This window comes from Alligator sinensis, unplaced genomic scaffold (assembly GCF_000455745.1).
Source record: "Alligator sinensis unplaced genomic scaffold, ASM45574v1 scaffold970_1, whole genome shotgun sequence".
Taxonomy (NCBI): Eukaryota; Metazoa; Chordata; order Crocodylia; family Alligatoridae; genus Alligator; species Alligator sinensis.
In genome coordinates this window covers 1,208,545-1,223,142 of record NW_005842094.1, presented here as the reverse complement: position 1 = coordinate 1,223,142, position 14,598 = coordinate 1,208,545, and the positions used below count along the sequence as shown (strand labels likewise).

Sequence of the window (14,598 nt, the reverse complement as noted above, 5' to 3'; positions counted from 1 at the left end):
TTACTTTTTTGTTCAAGTACAACAGTATTTTTTTTTTTACCTTAGCAGATAATATGCTGGTTCTTACAGTTTCTTCTGAAAAAAACATGCACAGGCACTCCATTCTGGTGAGCTTCTGCTCACTGTGACTGCTGACAGTAGTAAGGTCGGCCACCGAACCACGTACAAAACATCCACTCACGGCACTTTATGCACTTCCAAGACGGGTCATGTCCTTTCCTTCATCCGTATCCCATGCTACTGTTGCAGGTTTGCCCACATCACCCACTGACATCACGGTGAGCAGTGAAGAGAGTGAAATCTTGGCCTCCTTGAAGTCAGTGGCAAACTCCCAAGGAGCCAGGATTTAACCTTATATCCCAAGATCAGTGCACGCCTGACAATCCCACTGGTGTCATGGGGATTCAGGCTACTCTCACACAGATGTCCTTGAGATGTTGGGGTGGATCACTGTCAGGTTCTGGCTTCTGAGAGTTGTCTTTGTCCTCTTGAAACAAAACACAATGACACTTTATTTTCAAAGGTTTTCATAGACTTTTTTTTTCCGTTAGGCCGCCTGGAAAAGGCCAATGAAAATATAAATGACAGCAGAAATTCATGGCCAGAATGCTCTAAACTTTGTTCATTTCAAGTAGTACAAGTCCTATTATTAGATTATGCTGCATGCTGGTTGAATGTTGGCTTTAATTTCAGTATCCATCGACAGCATTTAAGAGAACTGGAATGCATCAAAAATTGGCTAATGTTGACAGGCAAAACAGTAGACTGAAATTTCAGGCTATCTAGAAACCACACCCAGGCCCCAAAAACACATGTTGAAAGAACTCTAATGCTGTGCTTTAACCAAGTACCCTTTTTTCTGTGGTCTCTTAAGTTAAATATTTTCCCCTTGTTCTTTTATTTTGGTATACATGTCCCTAGTGTAGTGCCATATATCAACTGAGATATGTATCTGAAATATATTCCAGCACGATGCTTGCTAACATGACCCAACTGCAGCACATTTTCTTTATGAGCGGTCCCTTACTTTCATAATCCTCTATCTGGTAGTCTTTAAGTGGTCGAATCCAGGAGAATACTCTCACGTCATTAGTAGACAACACTGTTTGTTCCTATTAGTTTTATCATGATGGAGCAGGAATCCCATTATATTAAGTGTTGTACAAACATGGATCAAAAGGATGGTTCTGCCCCCCGAGAGCAGATTTGTAAATGCTTCGTCTGCCTAAAATTGACTCTGGGGGATTTTCAAGTGTGCTAAAGTGGCTGAGAGGCCAACACCCTGTTAAGTGTCTAACGGCATTTTTAGGTGCCTTTGAAAATCTGGCCCTTCACTGTTTTCCTTCCAGTTTAATAAAATCAGATTGTGCAACTCTTGCTCCAATTGATGAACAATTACTTAAGCAAGTAGTTCAATTGAAGACAATAGGCTTTCTCGGGAGAGCAGCGGCTCCGCAGTGACAGCGAAGAGCTGGCGTTCTGGCCCAAGGCAGTTCGTGATGAAAAGGGCTATTGGAGCTGCCAGGCCTGCTCTCTGCCAAGGCGGGCTTTCTCTCTATTACACATTCACTAGTGCTTTGTGCCTTCTACTCCGAACCACGCCAAGCGAATTGGCTTCTGCAGCCTGAGAGATCCTGGATGTCAAAAAGTTTACCCCGCTATTCAGCCTACATTGTTCCTTTCTTCATTCACTTCCAACAGAACCCCTTTATTCATGGGAAGAAATTCCTCCCTTTCCTTGGTGTTTATACTCCCTGAATATTTATAGACTGTTATCATGTCCATCCCCAGTTGTTCCTCTGCCAGGCTATGTGTGCTGAGCTCTTTTAATCTTTCCTTGTAACTCAATTCCTCCCACCCCCTAATCATTTCTGTTGTTCTACTCTCAACTCCTGCCAGTGCCCTTACTCATTTTGCTTTGAGTAAACGCTATATTTATGTTAATGTGATGTGGTGGGTGGTCCCTTCTGTGCTCATGATCCATGTGAGTGATTTAGGCATTTGAAATGAGGCTGGCATTTCATCGCCAAGCCGTCGTCTGATTACCAGTTTCTCTCTTCAAAGGTCTCCAGGAAAAAATATGCTTAGCCATCACTATTAAAGTGGGCTATGATGGCCACTAATAAAGTGTCTTTGCAGCCATTTGACGCAGGATCGGCCAAATTGCTGGGGCACGCAGAAGTTTGAAAGGACTGTTTAAAACCAGGTGCCTGATTTTCTTTTTAAGTTTCCATCTCTTCTAAATTAAGGGAGATAGGTGTGATTTTCACTACGGTCAAAAATATGAATTGCAGTTCGAGGTTGTGAAACGCTTCCATTTTATCGAGTCTCAATTATAGCGCCAGGATATTACCCAGCCTTCGATGCCAGCCTACATTTTGTTTTTCTAATGCCGTGCGATGCCGTGACCCGAACCCCGCCATTTAGGCCTCGCGAAGGCAAGAGATGGTCTCGTTAACTGAATCCGTGGAACCAAAAATCCGCACAATTGCTAGCGCTCCAGGAAGAAAAAATAAACTTAGGTTTCCTCTTTCTCTCTCTCCCCCTCTCTCTCTGTTTTGGTTTTACGCATAGGTTTCCCAGCACCAAACTTTTACAGCAAGCCAGGTCAGAGTTTAACATAGCTCACAAAGCAGCAGTGTTACTTCAGCTCACCAGCTTTCTTTCCAGCCTCCTGAGGCTGAACTCGGGAGACAAATCCGTTATCTCCTGTTCTTAAATCTCTGCAACCCCCTTGTCTCTCTGTGTTGAGTCCCGCAGGTTCATGTAAGCATCAGGAATTACCACAAGGGGAGCTCCGTGTCTGGTTTTACCCATTTCTATGAATCTCAGATAAGGGGATGATTCACGTAACTGCATCATGCAGCACCAGTCCCAAGATTTGACCTAGTGTTTGAATTATAGCAAGCTTCTCCCTGGAGACATAAATGTACTGAGTTAGTTTGCCTGCACCATTAGCAAAGCTGACTGCATCAACATCCAGGCTCCTGGAGCAGCCTTGTACTACTAACGAGGCTCTGCAGTTTCAAGGCACTTCAACAGGGAACTGGCCTTAGTTCACAGCAGGACAAATCCCCTTGAGCACACTTGTCCGTTATCCTGGAAGCGCCCCAAACATCCCGGCCAGTGCGGACTGGCAGAGGCACAACCCCCTTAGCTAAATACACGTTACCACTGAGCTGACCACAATGGTGGAGCCTACCAAGGGCTGGATGCCCAGATGGCATTGCTTGAAAGTTCTCCTCTGGACATTTTTTCCCCCCCTGTTGACCAAGTTGGCTGCGGAAAAGCGCTTCCAATTTTTGATATTTCGGTTAAAAAAAAAAAAAAGTCAGTGAATTGCTTATGGATCACAGCCAGCCAGGAAAGCGAGTTGTTATCTGTGAAGTATTTCAAGTATAAATGAGTAAACCCCGCTTTGGTATAATGGGGAAAAAAAAAGGGAAATTCTGATTAGCGTAACATTCGTGGATGAAAGCACGTCGAGATCGCTCGGTGGAATGTGCTTCCTGCTACTACGTGCAGTTTTATTAGCACGCGTCTCTGGCTCCTTGCTGTGATTTCTGGGTGTGCCTTTCTGTTGTGCACGCTGCGCTTTGGTGGCGAGTGCTAGACAGCCATTCCCTCCCCAAATCCATCCTGTACGCTTTCCCTTGAATCCCTTCACTCTCCAGACTTCACCACACACTGGGTGATGCCAGCTTAATCTTAAATTACTTGGAGTTGAGTGTTTCCTTGTTCCAGCCCTGATCCCGTGTTAGTAAAGAAAATAGGATCTTTGCAATGAGAGGGAGGATCAAGCGCTGTAATCTCATTTGTATACGGGGTTAGGCCTGTTTTTGTTTTTTCAGGATAAACCACCAGAGAAGCCTTTTTATTTAAACAGAGTTAATACCAAGGAAGACCTCCAAGGTACAGGAGAGACTGGCTCTGTCGGTTCCCACACTCCCTACCCCAAATACCATCTGCCTTGTCTCACATCCGTCCGGTATCAATATGCAGAGAGAGAGAGTTCTCACTGCACGAAGCTGGGATTGAGTGTTGAGCTGGGCAGGTCCAGGGCTGAGGATGCCTGCAAACATCCTCCTTCCTCTCGTATTTCTCTGGACTCGGTGGGCCCTGGCATTTTGTAGGAGGGAGAGCTTGTACTGCAGCTCCAGCATCTCTGTTTAAGTGAGTCAGTTCAGCAGAATTGGTCTAAATGAAAAACATAAGATTCAAAAGAATAAGGGTCAAATTCTGCTCTGCTCACATCCAGGCAGGAGCCAGCAGCATCCAGGCGTGCCAGGTGAGCAAAGAAGCAGACTCAGTTTGCATTTGGCCTTTTAATATTTCTCCAGTGAAGTCAGAATTGTGAGGGTGGGGTTTTAGATTGAAGCATATTCGGACAGAAAACTCTTCTGGAATGACATCACAATACCAATTAGCCAAGCGTGGTTGTCTGAAACTATATGATGGATTTACTACAGCTGCTTTCATATCAGACTGCCTCTGGACATAACAAATTCATCTTGTCACTGGATAAACAAGATACTTCCTGTGCTGTGTGCAGGGAAAGGAGTGCCACCAGCTGAATGCAAATGATGAGATACATTGTGATGGGTGAGACAGACAGGTTTTGAAGCACATTTGTAGAAGGAAGTTAAGCTAAAGCAGTTAACTCTTAAAGAAAAGAAAAGAAAAGAAAAGACCCCTCCATGGTATCTACACCAGTTTTTTTTAATATACCAAAAGTCATGGAGGAAGAACTGAGCTTGAAAATTTGTTGTGTAAAATATCTTGTTGATTCCATGTGGTCTTTTAGACCAGCAAATCTCAAAATTCAGATCTACACAGTTTAATGTGCGGTTCTTTTCTGTTCTGTTTTAAAAATTTGGGAGAAGTACCCTGCAACTGTAGAGCATTTCACCATGTGCAACTTATGTGCTGGTCTGTTGTTAAAAAGGTTAATGAAGAAACACTTCACATTTTCTACAGTGATAACAACACAAGACACTTAACAAACACTCATGAATTAAGCTTCAGACCTGGGAGATAGCTATGAATAACTATGACCATTTTCCAGATGGGTAAAGAGAGGGCCAAAGGTTAAACAATAAGGCAGTGAATAAGGTGCAGTCCAGGCAAATAATTTCCTTCTTTAACTATTTGATCACACTTGGGCTTCACAGTGCAGGCAGTCATTAATCAGGAGGGTATCTAAACGCATGCTTAACTTCATGTGCATGCTTAAGACCCATTGAAGCCAGTAGATGTGTGCTTAATCTTACGTGCTTTCCTGAGCCAGGGTTGTGGCTGTCCTGAACTAGGGGGTCAATGCTTTTCTGAACTGAGGCCTTTGTTTACAGACACAGGGAAGGCAAAATTGTGCTGTTCTTCATTTTCTCATTATATTCTATTCAAGTTTTATAACTTCAGTGATTTTAATATACATCTAGCTCTTCCTCGCAATGTCGTGCTCTTGGGAAGCTCCTTATTTGGAGTGTTTTAAAAATATCACAACTCCAATCTCTACACAAATGTAAAAGAAATTGATTTGCTAAACATTTTCCTTGCTTTTAAAAGAACAATTACTCCTTTAGTGGCTAACCCCAAATCCATTCTGCATGCTCTCGGAACAGGGGAATGGCCGAGAAATGCCACTTTGCTATTTAATAAAGTCTGCGCGAGTAAGTGTAATTCACTTATGCAGAATACATCAGTGTGCTTTTGGTATTCATGGGCTTGTGCTAGTTTGAACGTTCCTCACGGTGTTTTAAAGGTTTTGTGTCATTCGTAAATAAACTAGTATGTAATTCCCTGTGACTGTGGTCATTGATCTCATCCATGCAAATGGGTGACTAAGTGAAACATTCGAATTATAAATGGAAATAATAAATTTTGACCATAGGAGGCAATAACATTTACCAGATTAAGCAATTTAGCTCTGGAGAGAGTTGATCTATAATAACTAATATTGTTGCAAGCAGTAACGTAGGCATGTTCCTTTCTAGCTATAGAGGAAAAAAGATGTCTGACTCAGTGCAACTTTTTTCCCAAAGCCTGGTAAAACACAAAACAAAATTTACCTCCAACAGGGTGCCCTAAAATATTTTTTCCTAGGGTTTCCCCTCACCTTTAAAAGCGGAGAAGTGGAATCGGTGGAGCAGGTTGCCTGTACCCAGTGGGAGAGCTGTGCACAGTACGACCTTGTTAGAGCAGTTGTAGCCCTTGGCCAAGGAAGTCCCATGTTAACTCTTATGGGAACTGGTTTGAATGAGGTCTGCAGGCCCTGCCACTTTGTTAGTTGATACCTTTTGAAAGGATGAATGTGCAAATGAGTGTGCAAAATGCCTGCCTAAAGTGTTCATGTGAATAGGGTCATTGCAAATGGCTTGGGGTCTGATCCAGCTGCTAGTGACACCAGTGAACACCAGGTCGGGCTCCAAGCAGGGTCGCTGGCTGACACAATGAGCTGATGTACGTGTGCAGTAAGAGCTCCTTGTGCATACAGGGCTCTGTCTCTTGGACTGAATAGCAGGGGTCGAAGACAGGCATTCTCCTAGTAATAGTGACCTACCTAACTCGCCGTGAGAAAAAGAAATTTTCGCAGCTTGGTTGCGGTCTGAAATGCTCATTTTATGGTCATTTCACAGTGGCCCCACCCCTTGGCACTGACTGGTGGAGAGGCCCCAGGGGGAGGAGGGACATGGGGGCAGCCACCATCTCGACTTCTGGCTGCCCTTCACGTGGCACCACCCCTCAGCGCTGATTGGTGGAGAGGTATGAAAAGGCCAGCATTTTATTTTATTTTTATTTGTTTGATTTCCTGGGAAATCTCAGCCAATGCCATTTTTCATGGTGATCACAGATTTAGATAGGTCCGTACCTATTAATGATCATTTTGGCCCTGGAGGTCAGAGGATGTTTTCCTTCTTTCCCAGCTTGAACCTTCTTCCTTGCATGTCCCTTAAACCAAAGAGTAAGTGGATCCATCGATGGGTTTACTTTGGAGAGGAGCGAGAAGCTGTTCTTGTCTACCTTTGGCAGTGGCTTGAATGGCAGGATGGCAGACATCTTATATTACTCTGATTTAGAATAGAAATGGTCCAAAACTGCAATGTTCAGACCTGACTTTGCAATTTTCCAGGTTCTGGGGAGGAGGGGGTATCTGCAGAGTATTCGAGAGGAGGACCAGCTATTATACATGGACATGAGCAGTAGCTGTTTTGAAGTCTGGTGGTGCATGGACCCAGGAGTGTTGTTCAGGACTGCTGTGGAGTCAAGTTTTTAACTTCTGGCAGTCTCTCTCTCTTTTGCATGCTTTCTCTCTCTTTTGTTGAGTTTTACACCCAATTATAAGAATGCCTTTCTCCTATTGAACATGTCAAAATAATGTGGTTCGGTAGTGAAAATGCCTGTGCTCTAAAACGGTGTTTCTCAGCCTTTTTTATACTGTGGACCAGCATGGGAGTGGGACAAGGCGCACAGAGCCAGCTGCCTCCCTCCCGGGGCTGCTGTGCCACCCAGCTTTAACCCCGCATGTGACTGCCGGTAGCGGAAGCTGCTCACCCGGGTGGACTGATGGGGGGCTCGTGCCTTCACGGCCTAGTGGTTGGGAATCTCTGCTCGAAAACAATGGTTTTCAACCTGCGTACCCCTGGGAGTTTGCAGACTATGTATAAGGGGCCCATGAAAGATGAATATGATCAATCAAAAGTGTGCGAATACCCACACTTACAATTCAAACGGGTCTGTGCCTCCATTAAAAATTTTTAGGGGTCTGCAAATGAAAGTAGTTTGAAAATCCCTGCTCTAAAGCATCATAGACTTATGCAGTTCTAGCAAAAGTGGATAAAGGCCGGTTTCAATGAAACAGGAGATTTGATTGAAAAACAAGGCACACATTTGCTGGATAGCACTGGGCCTCATTCTGCTCTATTACAGAAGTGTGAATGTGGATTAACTCCATTAATACCTAGAGAGTGACTCCACTTTTATGTTTTATAACCAAGAGTAAAATTTGGGCTGTTAACTCTACCACCTAAAGTCAGAAAAAATATTTGACTGTATGCTGTAGAATAAGTAATTCACTTAGTTTTTAAAAGTAGCTGAATTCAAATCCTTCTTTCATTGAAAGACATCAGTGGAGACCCTTCAATCCAACCTTAGTTAAGTAAGCTTCATGACACCCTGTGAGGCAAAGTTTTGCATATTTTGAGGATGAATGAAGAAAATGGGATGCAGGGGAGTGAATAATTTGCCCAAGGTCACTAGGCTAATTGATGGCAATATTGGGACAGAACTCAGCCACTTGACTCCCAGCAATAACTACTCAACTGTGAGACAGCCACCGTACAGCTTCAAGATGCAGGTGATGTTGGCTAATCCTATAAAAGCTCCTAATGTTCCAGGATGCAGCGGTTAACTCACTGAACTGGGTTGTGTCATTCAAAACGATCCCTTTTTCATTTCGGACTACATGGGCCAGGTCAACAGCTCTCTTCAACAAACACTAATGCAAGGCATTTAGCGGGGATGCCAGCTCCCTTTGCTAAATATAAAGTGCTCATGTCCCTTTTAGCATTCACACTGTAAAAGCTATATAACCCTGTTTCAAGTGTCTGGGCAGTGGTGTTTTAGACTGACTGCCCTTCCCCTAGTGCAAATGGCAGTTTTACAGACAAGGTGACTTGACCTATAAACCTAAAATCCTCTTTGAAGGGAAGACTCTCTCAGCTTCCCCAGGTGTTCAGAAATTGCACATGAGAAGCTTAATGACTCAGGCTGTCTTACTTTCCCAGGGATTTGTATGCTTAACTGTGGCAAATCTAGGGGCTGAAAAATGAGCAGGCAAGTGATTTAACTTGGAGTTTTCCCTAAATTAAATTTTACTTTTTCAGGGTAGTAGTGAGGGTTTGAGCATCATGTAAATTGCCCAGAAGCACTAGTGTAAACTCTTATTATTCCATAGGCCACTAATGCTTTGCTCTTTTATCTCAGTGGAGGATCTGGCCCATGGCATTTATATGCATTTTACCATTTTACATTGTGTACTGAACTGCCGCTCCGTGGGATTTTTGCTGGCAGCCATTGAATCCTTGCTGCAGTTTGTAGCGGACCATGCCCTGTCTGTGCGCGCTAGCTGTGTTTGAAAACAAATATTCACACCAGAGAGATGAATTCCCTTCCACAAGCCAGGCTCCGATCCCTCCCGATGGGAGGTGGCATGTCTCTGATACGGTCAGATTACTGAGTTTCTCTTCCCAAGTGAAGGGCCTTGTCATGCCGCGTTTTTGGTCAATGGATAATTCTGCTTCTAACAAAAATCAAGGGCAGTTTTCTAGGTAAAAAGAACATCTTAGGTTCTGTGCGAGGCTCCTCCATGCAGGATCTGCACTACTTCACCTGGAAAGACAGTTCCAGTATTACTGTTTCATCTCATCCTTTTATGCAGCCCTCTTCAAAAAGTCCAGGGTACTTGGACTTCTATCTGTGGGAGAAAGTTGATAGATAAGGGACAGACTGGCTTGCTTCTTAGAGGTCACGTTCCAGATAAGGATACAGGCTTTGCACAAATGTGACTGGGTTATGTGGGATGGGATCTCAGAGGCAGCCCTGGCAGGGTGGAAGACAATCCTTCCCAAAAGTCTCTTCCTGAAGTTTTTAAGAAGAGGCAGTCTGGTATTTAACTTGAAGTATGGGCTGTTCAAATATCTGAGGTATCAGCCAGCCAGTCAATATGGCCAAATACAGATAGTCAAAATGCCCGATCCTGAATTGATGCAATCTTCGCAGGTTAGTCTAAGATATGTAAATTGAACGGGTAAGCAAGTGAACAGACATTCACTTCTGATCCCAGAAATGCAGCCACATGCCTGCAGTGGCCGAGGCCAGAAGCTGGGGGGTGCTAGAGCATGCCTCCCTGCTTGGCTGGAGCAGACAGCTTGGGTCAAAGTTAGCCGGCCCACCCTGCACGGGCAGGGTTTGTGGGGGAATTGCAAAGCGTCCTGGGATGCTGGGGGACTGAGAGTTGTCTGGAGGGGATCTGGGACAGAAGTTCAGTAAACTGATTTAACCTAAATCAGTTAAGTCTGATACTACATCCATCCAGGTTTATCTGAAACTGGTTTGAAAGTGATTTATGAGCACTGAGCTTCTCTTGTGTTACAGATTTGAACCGGTTTCCAATCACTTCTACCAGCTTATGTGTAATTTCTGTCCCTAGCCTATATAACCAATATATTAAACTCTCCTCTTCCTTTATAGAAAGCTTAGGGAGCAACTCTGTCTCTCAGCTTTGATAGCTGAATGTAATGCCTACGTTTCCCAGCCGGTTGCTAAATTTCAGAGTTCAGCCAGAGTAAAAGAGACTCTGACTGGGTTAGTGAAATGAATGCAGCTGAATATGTCTGGAGTGATACCCAGAACCCAGGGACATTTCTTTGTTAGATGGGTCAACTGTACCCTTGGGATAAAAAGTCACAGTTTCAGGAGTTTACATGAGAAAGGTCTCTCTCATTTATTCCTAATGGCCCCACACCTATTCAGGTCTGACTCAGGCAAACTCCCAATGACTCTACCAGAAGTCTGCCCAAGTAAAGAATGAATACAAGTCTAAGGCAGGTCTTCAGGAGTTAGCTGAGCATTCACATATCCTCTAAGCCGATAACATCCGTTATTGCGGGAAATGAGGTAAGTGACAGAATTACCGTCCTTCTGGGGGGCGACAGGCAAGTCTCACATTCCCATGCTGTAATTCCCTGTCTCTGTTGCTGCCTCCACAATAGATTAAGAAGGGGGGAGAGTGCGAGAGCAGAGCAAAGACCTGTTGGAAACTCAGCTGAAAGCAACAGGGTTCCATTAATCTCTTAGCTGATCAGTAAAGTAAAAATTATTATACAGCTCTAACACTGTGACTTGAGAGAAAATCCTTCTGTTTCTGTTTTAACTAGTTCTTCTTGTGAGTCGTGAACAGCATGTGCCCAGTGCATGTGCCAGCTGCGCGAGCAAAAGCAGCTTCTGGGTACACAAGGGCTTTTGTTGTTGTTGCAGGTGTTGGGCCTCAGGCACTCAGTAGATCTCCGTCGGGCTTTCTCTTGGGGACCTCTGCTTTAGGCACATGCAGTGCCTGATCTGGGAAGCTCGCCACTTAACGGATTACGGTGCGGTGATCACTCTGGATTAGACTAGGGGCCCATCCAAGGTGATCGTCCACTTGGGGCTCTGCAGTGTCATGCAGCCAGATCTAATTGGAAATCAGCAAGGTTCAGCGCTTCCCTGTTGTGTCAAGACACGTATCTGCGTGCAGGTGTATGAGATGTTGTGAAGAAAAGGAGGGTTTTTTGAAGGAGCGCTCCCCAGCCTCGTTGCTGTGGGCAGCAAGCTGGCCGCTTATGACGGCAGTGAGCAGAGTACGGAGCACTCTTGTCACTCAGCATGTCAGGCAAAACAGCCATTGTGCTGTATAATGGAGGCAATGATAGTAACAGCTTTGCCTTTACAATTAAAACACTTTGGCCTTGCCCCAACCTTCATTTACAATAAGCGTTTTGGTATTTGTCTTGCAGAACATGACTGGAGACGGGGTCGTATTCTACTCACATTTCCTCCTAGCAGGACTTTTGCTCACCCGAATTGCATATCAGTTACTTCCTTGGCCTCGTGCTTTCCTCCAGCCCAGAGCTGGCTGCAGTTCTGGTATAAATGACATGTTAGGGTCATTTGAGGTGAAAGGCACTGTATTACATTTGGCATCTTACTTCTCCTCTGTTGTAAACATTTTTAGCCTTTGAACTAAAATGCATCTTCCTAAAAGGAAGAAATACATAAACATTACCTTCTTGGAAGTGTGCTGTAAAATCCGCACCAAACTGAGGAAAAGTATCAAAGTATGACAAAACCATGCTGACACATGTCCCTTAAAGCACTGAATGATTTAGCAATCAGGACTTGTAGCAGAGATGATAGCTTTTATTAGACCAACAAGATTTTTTCAAAAAAAAATTCTTTACATTTTTTTTGCAAAAATCTTGTTGGTTTAATAAAAGAGATTGTTTCTACTATAGGTCCTGTATCTTTTTTTCTCTAGACCAATACAGCTACAACCTGGCTACCTGAATAATTTAGGCACATGCACAAGTTTCTTTGGGAGAGGGCTATATATCTTAGAGAACAGTGTCATGGGATTTGATGAACACATTATAATGAACATTAATGCTACTCATGATGTAGACAAGCTGGAGATGTTTTAAGGAGCCTTGATTGCTGGGCTTTTGGGACTGCAAGGCAGTCTTTGTTCTCCGACTCCACCCTCCCAATCAAGAGCTATCATGAAATTGTCTTCTCCTCTCCCACAGCTGTCTCAGCTCATTACCCAAACTCCAAAAGGAGCAATAAATGGATGACCTGATAATGCTGGGGATCATGACCTAGCTGTGAAAGGCTGGTTACAGGCTGTGCCTGTGACAGTCATCATCGCTACAGACAGGACTGCTTTTTTTCATAGTGTCAAGTTATAGGACAGGGGGAAGCAGTGTCAGGCCTGAATCTGAAGGATCCGGTCCAGAAATGTAGAGGCAGGAACAAGAAAGACCTAGTGTGACCTAGCAAGGAGCAGCTCCTTGATGGTCTAAACAGAACAGGCAGGGCTCCAAGAACCTTTAATTAAACCAATAGATGCAACTCAAATGCAGGAGCAATTGCATCCACTCTGAAAGCCTCTCTCTTCTTTTAAGCTTATGCATCTGGCAAGAAGCGATGGGATGTCCCCACCTCTCAGGCTGAGCAGCACAGCACTGGAAAGCTGCAGTGGGAGCCACAGTGCCAGTACCACCTGCGCCACCTTCAGGACAGCACCAGGATTTCAGCTCTTCTGCCGCCCCGGCTGGAAGGCCACTGGATTTCTACAGGGTGAGCATCCCAAAAGCTCAGGTGGCTTTGAAAAACCATCTGTCCCTTCCCCCCCGCTCCTCCTCCCCAGGTCCTGAACTGCAAGCGGCGAGGTCGCCTTCCTCAGCAGCGCTAGACTGGGCTCACCACTGCATTCAGCTGAAGTGTATGTACGTGCTTCTGGTGATGGCCCTGTGTAAGGACATGCCTGTGAACTGTCTGCAGCTGGGAGCCAGCCCCAAATTAAGCTCCTAGAGGGGAACATCGTTGCTGGTGGTTCAATCAGTGCAGCTGGAACAAAGTTGTTTTTGCAGATAGCTCTTTACTTTAAAATGAGGCCAAACTCAAATCCTTGTTAGCAGCTCCACTCTGCCCCTGGCACAGGCTGCAAATCCAGAACCAGATTCTGCTTCCAGATTCGCTCGTCCCATGATGTACTAGCTCTGCTGGGGAGAAAGGGGCAGGTGCTGCCCCTTTATTGCAAGCCATGCTCAGGTTTCTGTATCATTTATACCATCTGGTTATAGAAGAGGCTTCAGCATGGTCATGAGCCTGGCTATTTCTGGGAGCCTTTACTAGTGAAGCTTTCTGCTCCAAACAATGGAACAAAATCCACCGATAAGCATGGTAGTGATGACATCAAACCCTAGTGCTTCCCGCCTGGGCTGCAGGTTCCTAGATGTAGCAAAGGGGAGGAAAAAAAGCCCTCAGAAACCTCCTGAAAAGTCCCCACTTGGGCTGCACTCCTAAGCTAAACCTCTGAGATCAGGATGTGTGCTGAGGACTGCCATAGCCCCCAAGTTAAATTACCTTCCAGACACCTGTACAAAACACCCATGCTCAACTAAGTTTCCAGACTCCATTCTACTTATCGGTTAGTCACCCTACAAGTTAAACTAAAAGAGCTGCTTGCTGCTGCCCATGCCCAACCCCATCTGAACAGAGCAAACTCCCAAACTGGAGTAAGAATCGTAGCCCCAGACAGCAACTTTATAGTCTCCTAGCCACCCTTAATTGGCTAATCAGCCCTCTCCCTCTGACCCAGATGGAGCCTTGCAGTCAGCGCTGCCACTACAGCTCCTCCAGTTGCTAGGAAAATCTGCCCAGTGTTACTCTAGAGTTAAAACATGTTAGTCTCCATGGGCAAGATCCTCAAAGGAACTCAGGGCCAGATCCAAAGGAAGGATTAGGTGCCTTAAGTAGAATTTAGGCAGAATATAAATGCTTTCATCTAATGTTATGGCCCTGAAATCCCCTGCACAGCTGCTGCTTCTCCCTGGAGGCATCTAAACTCTGCAAGTGCCTCAGCTTTGAAACTTAAGAGTTGTTCAGACTCTAAAACTCTGCTTTGCACGGACCCAGGCGCACCTCAGTCATGACAAGTGCCTGCTGCCCTTCCTTCCTCCTCCCAGCCTGACCAAGATCCTCAAGCTAAGTGCCCTTCTGTGGAGGGGCTCGGTCCAGGCTTTGGCGTGTATAAGCACCCACTGACAGTATCAGCCTCCTCCCAGCGTGCAGCAGCACAGTGACCTGTGGTGGGCATGTGCCAAGGGTCATCCCCTCTATATCCAGCAGCTCATGTTTATAGGACTCCCCTCGAGGAAGGAGACCCAGGCTCCACTCCCCGATCAAACGTTTTCTATCAAACCCAGCCTCCCATACCCGCTCAGGCAAGTGTGCTAACCACTGGGCTGCAGCACCAGTCTTCCTCGCTCTCTCTTTCTGGCC

The 14,598-nt window shown here is 45.2% G+C and overlaps 1 protein-coding gene across 1 annotated transcript in view; it reads left to right on the top strand.

Moving 5' to 3' along the window:
- The first annotated feature begins 209 nt into the window (after positions 1-209).
- The window catches only part of APCDD1L (APC down-regulated 1 like), a 20,618-nt gene continuing 6,229 nt past the window's right edge, over positions 210-14,598 (top strand). The window contains exons 1-3 of the mRNA XM_006024096.3: positions 210-278; positions 3,852-3,912; positions 12,717-12,891. Of these exons, the coding sequence (XP_006024158.1) occupies positions 210-278; positions 3,852-3,912; positions 12,717-12,891 (305 nt within the window). The remainder of the gene's footprint in view (positions 279-3,851; positions 3,913-12,716; positions 12,892-14,598) is intronic.